Below are 8,639 nucleotides of genomic sequence, written 5' to 3'. Positions count from 1 at the left end.
AATATTTATAAGATCGACCTAAATCTGCTCCATGGTCAGTCAATGGTTGAAAAGATGGGATTGGTGACTGTTGTTTGTTGGTTGCAAACAATGTGTATGAGGAATGTGTGTAAGTGTGCGTGTGAGATTGTGTGTGTGTGTGTGTGTGTGTGTGTGTGTGTGTGTGTGTGTATGTGATTATACAAAAATGTGTGTGTTTGTGTGTCTGCATTTCTGCTCGGTTGGAATTGTCAGTTTATGTTTTTGTATCGATTCTACGATGTTTATTTTGTTTTTTGTTGTTGTTTGTATATATGAATGCCGGTTTGCTGTCTGTACATTTATCAGTAATGGGCAATTTATTTCGCAGGTTTGTTTTTTGATGGTATGTTTGTATCATGATTGAATATTTATAAGTTTGTATGTTTCTGTGATTGTATGTTTGGGCGATTGTATGTTGTTTATATGTTTGTACGTTTGTGTAATTGTATGTCTGTATGTTTATAAGTTTTTGTGATTGTATGTTTATAAGTTTGTGTGATTGTATGTTTATAAGTTTGTATGTCTGTATGTTTATAAGTTTGTATGTTTATAAGTTTGTATGTTTATAAGTTTGTATGTTTATAAGTTTGTATGTTTGTATGTTTACAATTTTGTATGTTTGTATGATTGTAAGTTGCATTGTTTTAACGCAGAGAGATGATATAGAACGATCCCACGATGTTCATTGAACAAGTGGCTTCACTTCAAATGATCGCGATGAGGACGATGATGATTAATTACACTCACCATCGAGATTGCTCAACAAGTTAGTATTATTATTATTACTATTATTACTTCATATCATTATCATCATTACAGCATCATCGTCATCATCATCATCATTGTTGTTGTTGTTGTTATTGTTTATTGTTATTATGTATAATATTTGTTCTTTTTATTTTCATTTATTATTAAATTAATTTTTTGACACAATCCATATTGCATATAGTCTGACAAACAAAATAAACTCAATAAACAAAATAAAATAAAGTCGTTATTGAACAAAATCTGTGTATGCAAGTGTGTATTTGTTTGTTTGTGTGTGTGTGTGTGCGTGTGTGTGTGTGTGTGTGTGTGGTGTGCGTGGGTGTGTGATGTATGTCTCGGTATGCGCAAGGTAGTGTACACTCATTTCGCATTCATTTCATTTGCGTATGAATGTGTGATCGAATCATACTCATCTGGATTTATAAATAAATTAAATTCAAGTTTTCTATCTATCTCAACCTATCTGTAAGAAGTTCTTTATATATATATAGTACGTCAAAATAATGTGTATGTGTGTGCTTGCGTAAAAACATGTGTTTGTATATGAGTGTTGTAAACATTTCCTTTGGGTGAATACATCCGGATAAGGCAATCATTTTTTGGAGCCTGTACAAACGTGTTGGCGTATCATGTTCGTGTTGTGTACAATAAATACATTATATATAAAAAATACATTATCTCTCTCTCTCTCTATAACATATATATATATATATATAGAGAGAGAGAGAGAGAGAGAGAAAGAGAGAGAGAGAGAACTAGTATTTATGTGATGTGCATGTATGGAATTATGGGGACTGAATGTGAGTAACGTTTTTAGAGCGCGCGGATTTGCTGCTGACAAATGCAGAGACATCTTCTAACTTTGAAATGTTGAATGCGACACCTGATGAATGCTTCTTAATCAAATGAGTTGCTTGATTGCTTGCAGGGTTAATTGGTTGCGGTTTTATACAAGTTACAAGCTGGTTGCAAGTTGGTTGCAAGTTGGTTGCAAGCTGGTTGCAAGTTCGTTGCAAGCTGGTTGCAAGTTGGTTGCTCACGAAAGTTGGAAGTTTTGCAAAATGTTTCAGACATATGATGTTTATGGAACTCGAGTTGTTCTCCGTGCTTTAAATAATTCTGCATTTGTTTATTTTAATAAAAATTTCAAAGCTGCTCTTTTCATCTTATTTTAAACTTTACGTCAATTAAATTGTTTTTTTGTCCTATTTTCAAGATGTCATTAAAAAATATTTAGAAATTAAAACACGGTTGAAATATTTTTTCAAGTTGCAATTGTCACTACTGTCAGTTCATCATCATCATTTTCGTCGGTTCATCATCACCACTACCAGTAATTATCATCATCATCATCACTTGCTACAGTGATAAGTTTGCACTGACCATTGACCACTCCGAAAACAACGTTCTTCGAGTTGTGTGGTCGTCCACCCACCATGCAAGCAAGGAACTCCTCCCAGATTAGCAGTGCCGTCCAGTTCAGTGCAGTTCAGATACTTCGACTTTGTTCATCTTTCAACTTTTCTACTAATTTGCACTCTTGCTGTGCATCTTAAATAATTTTTGTGATCATCTCTGTCAGCATTAGATTTGTTCGTTTCAAACATTTGTTAGGAGACTATCAAGTATTGTAAAAAAAGCAATTTGGTCATTTTATGAGCAACATTGGAGAAGTGCATTTGAATGAAACTAATAATGATTTGTTACAATAATAAAATAGCTGAACCTGCCCGCCCACCCAGGCTAGGCAAGTGCTGAACATGAGCGCAATTATTGCTCTTCACTAATTAGTGAATCAACTTTCTTATCGGACATGCGTGAAGGTGACACTGGCACCTGGGAATGTGTGTCTACGTGTGTGCGCGCGCGTGTGTGTGTGTGTTTGTTTGTGTTTGTTTGTATGTACGAACCCGTGGTTAAGAACAAGTCATAAAAGCCATCATTTTGCCTCAACTCGCTTGTTAATGTTAGTTGATGGATCTAGCATAGGAGGGCATTGGACGATATTTTCTAAAATACAGAAAGCCTTTCATTTTTGTAACAATAGAGAAATCTTTTGTTTAATATAAATTCTATCATTTGGATTGCCAAAAAGTTCAACTATATTAAATTTGTGTGTACGTTCCAGTCAGCGGCGGATCTAAGCAACTTTGACGGGTGCCAATATTTTCAAAAAGAATATAAATTTCAAAAGAATATACTTGACGACTGGAAGGAGGGGAATTTTTAAATAAAATTTGATGACCGGGGGAGGAGAATTTTAATATTTTTCGGGGGCAACTTTTCTGGTATTCTGGTCAGAAATTTACTTCAAAAACACTACTATAATCGTCAAAACAACGATTTCTTTAACTTCCAACAAAAATAACACTAACAACGCCACCAGAGTTGCCACTGTGTAAATTTGTATGCATGTGTGTATGTACGTGCATCTCTCTGTGTTTATGTATGCATATAAAACGTGTTTTTGCAATTTTTTAGTTTGTACTTTCATATGTTTTGTTCGCGTTTGTTGTTCAGCGTTATGCCTGTGCGGGTGCGCTGTTTAAAACAAATTTGTTGCCTCAAACGTCACTGCACTGAATAAAGAGCCTGGCTAAGAGTCAAATGGCCGATTAGTTGATCCACCAGTCGGCCGAAGCCAAAGCCCAAAAAACCCACAATCTAAAAAAAATTTAAAATGAAAAACTTGCTACTGAAAAACGGTGTGCTGTTCGTGTCTGTCCATCAACTCTCTAACGAGATGACATTCAATCTCTCGTTCAAATTCAAATGTATTGTACCAACAACTATGGTGTCAAAATAAATTTCCAACTGATAACAGTTAACAATTTTTATTCTACAATGCAAGTAAAAGTTACGATTTTAACGGAAAATGCACTATTCGGCTGTTAGGCCTTAAAATGGTCAAAGCCGAATGTCAAATTTTGGCCAAATGTTTGGACAGGCTGAACCTTCGGTGCATCTCTAGTTTTTTTTTCATGAGTACATCGCTCTTTATAGGTTTCGCGCATAGTTGGCATGTCATAAACAGCTTCGTGATTTTGGCTTTCGTTGAGAATTGCGATTTTGACAAATTATTCCTATAATCATTAAAAACGGGCTGAAGAATTTGTGATTTTTGGCATTCTTAGGATAAATTATGTTTTTATAGCAAATTAAAAACAAATACGACAGGTAGAAGACATTTGAATACACAAAAGTACCAGCGAAATTAAACATGAAATGGCTTGAGATTTTCAATAATTCTTTTTTGTTTCTTATAACTTTAATGATTTTTTTACGTAATTTTTTTAAAGATTCCCTGACGACAAACTTCCTTACGGTACGTCATAGTTATCACAACTTGCAGACTGTTACGAGATGAATTGTACAAAATGGCGCTGCTCGTACAGAATAAATAGGACAAAATGATTTCAATAAAAAATAATACGCAAATCTAGATTAAGTGAACAGCGTCTGACGAAATAAAATAGTTATACTACCCCTCCTTCCCCATCCATCCAGATCATTATGAGATTCCTTCCACAAAATATGACACGAGCAACAAATCACATTCAAAACACAGATTGCACAACGTTCAACGTGCTGAATTGTTGTGAGGAAAATTTGTCCAAACGATACTTTTTTGATGTTTGGAACAGCGACATGAAATAATTTGATGTCTCATCTTACGTCTAAGAAAAACACCACAAAGCGACATCAGCACAACAACACACCAGCACAACAACACAACAACAGATCAGCACAACAACACATCAGCACAACGTTAATTTCACGCAACACGGACCAGTCAAGCAACATTAACATGCCACAGCAACAACGTTACAAATCCTATCAAACATTATAATTTATTGTTTAACTTAAATAAACAAAAGCCCATCAAATCACATAAGCATTTAATAACTACAACAATGCAACTACGTTCAAACACAAACACATAGACGAATATACAAACAAACACATAGACACATACAAACAAACACACAAACTTAAACATTCACACACACACACAAGCAAACACATACAAACAATATTTATTAACTTTTAATTGCCCACAACACAGAATTGTTAACTACATTGCATAAATCTTTTAAAAAGTGTAGAATTACAATCACGAGACTCCAGTTAACAAGCAGTACGTGCAATGTGTGCATGTGCGTGTTAGGCACAGCATGTACAGAAACCATACATACACACGCAGTATGACTCCTCCTATCTAACCACCGCATGTTCCCAAACATATTTGTTTAACACGCACGCAGATCCACGCATAAGCATCAGAGATCACATGAGAAATATTTACAAAAGTTAAATTCATCACTGACACAAAATGTACAAATTTACGTGTATATTTACATTCATAAAGTGCTTATGAGTTTGTACGTAGGACATTACGAGCAGTGCTTGCAGTTGCAGCCAGCATCATTCAGATGGGTGTCAGCAGGTATGGTATGTTAATAACACCAACATCGACGCTAATTGCTGAAATTTAACTCATCTGAAACTGTGCTGGGCGTATATAAATTAATTTCAATTATTTAATTGATGCTATTAGTTAATGTCAGCATGAGCAAAAAATCATCCCATTACTTACTGTTAAATTATTAATAGTGGACTTATTTCCATTTAAATGATATTCCCTATCGACTCCGTGAAAGATAGGTATCAAACGTGATACAGCACAAAATAGATACTAAGATAGTTTAGTTGAGTCTGTCTGCATAGCTAGCAATGAAGAGTAAACATTTAATGAGCAGTTGATGCTACGAACAGGGCGTGATGTTGATTGCGAGATAAAATGAAAAATCACACATCCTGTTTGCTCTTCAATGTTTACATTGCGACTCAGCGCGCCTGCCTGGTCGCTTGGTAATAACATACACACGCCCCACCGACAATTTGCTGCTATTCGTTGTTTGTGCCATTAGAACATCACATCATGTCATTACATCACATATCATTACGCCACATATCATCACATATCATTACATCACTTCAATACATTACATATGATTTTATTACCTCATATAATTTCACATCACATTGAATGAAACATCATCACGCATCATCACATCCCATACCATTCTATTAACATCGCATATCACTCGACATCACAAAACCTCTTGCATATGAACAATGAAATGTATGCTGGCTGGGTGCCTGGTAGCATTTTCTTATTGAAAGACATTTAATTATTTTTATTATCTACTTTTTAATTTTTGTTGAAATCTAATCAAGCCCCGAGTAAGAAGCATTACAACTTAATTAATAATGATGATTAGGCGGTAACCGACACTCAACATGCCCTGCGATCCGGCCCATTTGTTAGCATTAGCAGGCCTTCCTTAGGAGGCCGAAAAAATGAAAGTGTGGAATATTTTAATGTCCAGCCATTTATTGTAAGGCAGAGCGTTAGATTGGTACCACAAAATGGCTTTTAAATTTGTGGAGGAGTCTTGTAAGAATGGCTAAAAGTCATTCTTTAAGAATGAAATAAAAATATGAAATAGAAGGTTTCGTAAATTTATGTTAACGCTGTTAATAAAGTTGATTTTATAAGTTTAGCCGGCGAGATGGTTCAGTGGTTCAAATGCTCGCTGAGTCTAACATCTCAATGGCTATCATACATTCAGCGTATATGATGCGGTGCTCGCGCGTGCACATAAATCCATGTTTACGTCGTGTGAAAAGGATAAACAGCCTTTGTGGCGAAGATGGCTGCTTCAAATCAATGGATGAAGATATGAAGAACATAATAAAAGATATATATATACAAAACACTCTAAGTGGTTCTGCGTATGTCAGAGCTGCAATATAAAGACTAACAAAAAATATCTGATTGGGCAATAAAATATTACAAAAAATGTTTTGGATTGTTCAAAAATACCAACTAAACTGTTTTAAATATTTTAACTTTCAAAAACTAAACCCTAACCCTAACTCAGATAAATTTACTTTTAAACAGTGGCACAGTTATTGATGATTGGTTCCTCCTTACTCTGTAAACAACAGTGATGCGGTACCGATCTATCATTCCACCAATTTGAAATATCGAAATATTCATCTAATTTTAAATGTTAAAGTATTCTCCAATTATTTTTTCTTTTCCTGTGCCAGCAACAACATGCACTGGTGGTTTATTGTGTAAGCTGTTGTGAGAATGTTGATGTATTTCATTCACTGATCATTCATTCACTGATCATTCATTCACTGATCATTCATTCACTGATCATTCATTCACTGATCATTCATTCACTGATCATTCATTCACTGATCATTATTACAATGTGTTGTAAGAACTTGAAATGGTATAGATGTAGTTGTATAAATATGGTTATCTAATCGGTTAACCATTTGAAATTCGTTAAACAAGAAGTATGAATTAGGAGAAATTGGTTGCAGTTGCAGTATTTAAGTTGCCGAAGTAGCAATTAACAGAAATTCTCAGATTTATACCAGCAGTGATGAAAATTAATTTTAAACTTTGAATACACAGATTTTAGGATGTATTTATCGCGTTTGTTTCTTTGAGGCGAACAAGATGAGGTTCATGTCTCATCCAATCTATAAGTAAACTTCTGACTCACTGACGTGCGAAGCGAATAATCGAATTAATTCATTTTGTTGTGTAAGCGTTCATTCATTTGTTTGTTTGTTCTTGTTAATCGTGCGTGTGTATGTGTGTGTGTGTGTGTTTGTGGGTGTGTGTATCTATGTATGTATGTATGTATGTATGTATGTATGTATGTATGTATGTATGTATGTATGTGTGTATGTGTGTATGTATGTATGTATGTGTGTATGTATGTGTGTATGTATGTATGTATGTGTGTATGTATGTATGTATGTCTGTATGTATGTATGTGCGTGCGTGCGTGTGTTCGTGTGCGTGTATGTTGTGAGGTGAATTCAGTTTGATGATTACGTGAATGATTTTTTTTGTAAACATGAATGAGTGTTGAAGATGAGTGTGATTAAATTCGCCTATACGCGTCTATATGCGTCATTATTATAAAATTATAATTATGTATATATATATATATATATATATATATATATATGTGTGTGTGTGTGTGTGTGTGTGTGTGTGTGTGTGTGTGTAAAAGTTAGCAAATAAGATGTATCGCTTTAGAATTAACGACCCACACTTGATCGCAGGCACTCGACGTTCATGGTAAGGATGAATTTAAGAGTCTGCACCAGCAGGAACATCAACATTAGCTTATCAACATCGTTACCATCATCAACATTATTATTATTATCATCATCATCATCTCATTATCATTAATAGCAGCATCGTTACTGTCAGCGTAGCCAGGAGGAGATCCAGTAAGAGATGTGCTGGCTGGAGTTTGTTAGAGCCTCCGCGATTGGTTGAAGTACGAGATGATGGTGACTCATTCAAAAAATTAGAAACGTGCATGACCACAAACCTCTGCAGCAGTTTCGAATGGACAGGCACTCAGAGCCTAGACTGGAACGAGCCGACCTCGCAAGATGAACTTCCGGTTGAACAATTCAGAACTCTGATGAACAAAATCTTGAAACAATTTAGAATTTCGATCGATATATGTATATACTTATACGGGTAAGAAGGCTGGTGGGGCTAGAAAATTATTGATGAAGAGCGTGCTAATTCAAATTTTGCATACGTTGACGTTATGTTCGATCATAAAAACATTAAGAGTATCAACCCGGTGAGAATTAAATGCGGCCTTAAATTTTAAATCACCAAAAATATGAAAGCTGTTTGATTATAAAAATGTTATATCCTTTTCCCAAATAAGTTGAACCACGTTAAACTAATGCATGTTCTTTTTTTTTACAAAAATAAATTCTAACAGAAA

The 8,639-nt window shown here is 34.8% G+C and overlaps 3 protein-coding genes across 3 annotated transcripts; all 3 read left to right on the top strand.

Moving 5' to 3' along the window:
• Nucleotides 1-699: 699 nt before the first annotated feature.
• HELRODRAFT_173852 (hypothetical protein) lies at nucleotides 700-2,254 on the top strand (the record flags this gene model as incomplete). The annotated part of the gene is made up of 3 exons (XM_009020452.1): nucleotides 700-787; nucleotides 1,718-1,816; nucleotides 2,124-2,254. 3 exons carry the CDS (start codon nucleotides 700-702, stop codon nucleotides 2,252-2,254), a joined length of 318 nt encoding a protein of 105 aa, XP_009018700.1.
• A 1,438-nt stretch (nucleotides 2,255-3,692) lies between these two features.
• HELRODRAFT_173851 (hypothetical protein) lies at nucleotides 3,693-4,639 on the top strand (the record flags this gene model as incomplete). Its single annotated transcript, XM_009020451.1, has 3 exons — nucleotides 3,693-3,804; nucleotides 4,297-4,387; nucleotides 4,531-4,639. The coding sequence occupies 3 exons, from the start codon at nucleotides 3,693-3,695 to the stop codon at nucleotides 4,637-4,639; spliced, it is 312 nt and encodes a 103-aa protein (XP_009018699.1).
• A 3,271-nt stretch (nucleotides 4,640-7,910) lies between these two features.
• On the top strand, nucleotides 7,911-8,384 carry HELRODRAFT_173850 (hypothetical protein; the record flags this gene model as incomplete). Its single annotated transcript, XM_009020450.1, has 2 exons — nucleotides 7,911-7,966; nucleotides 8,084-8,384. 2 exons carry the CDS (start codon nucleotides 7,911-7,913, stop codon nucleotides 8,382-8,384), a joined length of 357 nt encoding a protein of 118 aa, XP_009018698.1.
• Between the last annotated feature and the right edge of the window lie 255 nt (nucleotides 8,385-8,639).

Source organism: Helobdella robusta, assembly GCF_000326865.2.
Source record: "Helobdella robusta unplaced genomic scaffold HELROscaffold_28, whole genome shotgun sequence".
In the NCBI taxonomy this organism is placed as follows: domain Eukaryota; kingdom Metazoa; phylum Annelida; class Clitellata; order Rhynchobdellida; family Glossiphoniidae; genus Helobdella; species Helobdella robusta.
This window is presented reverse-complemented; position numbering and strand designations above follow the sequence as displayed.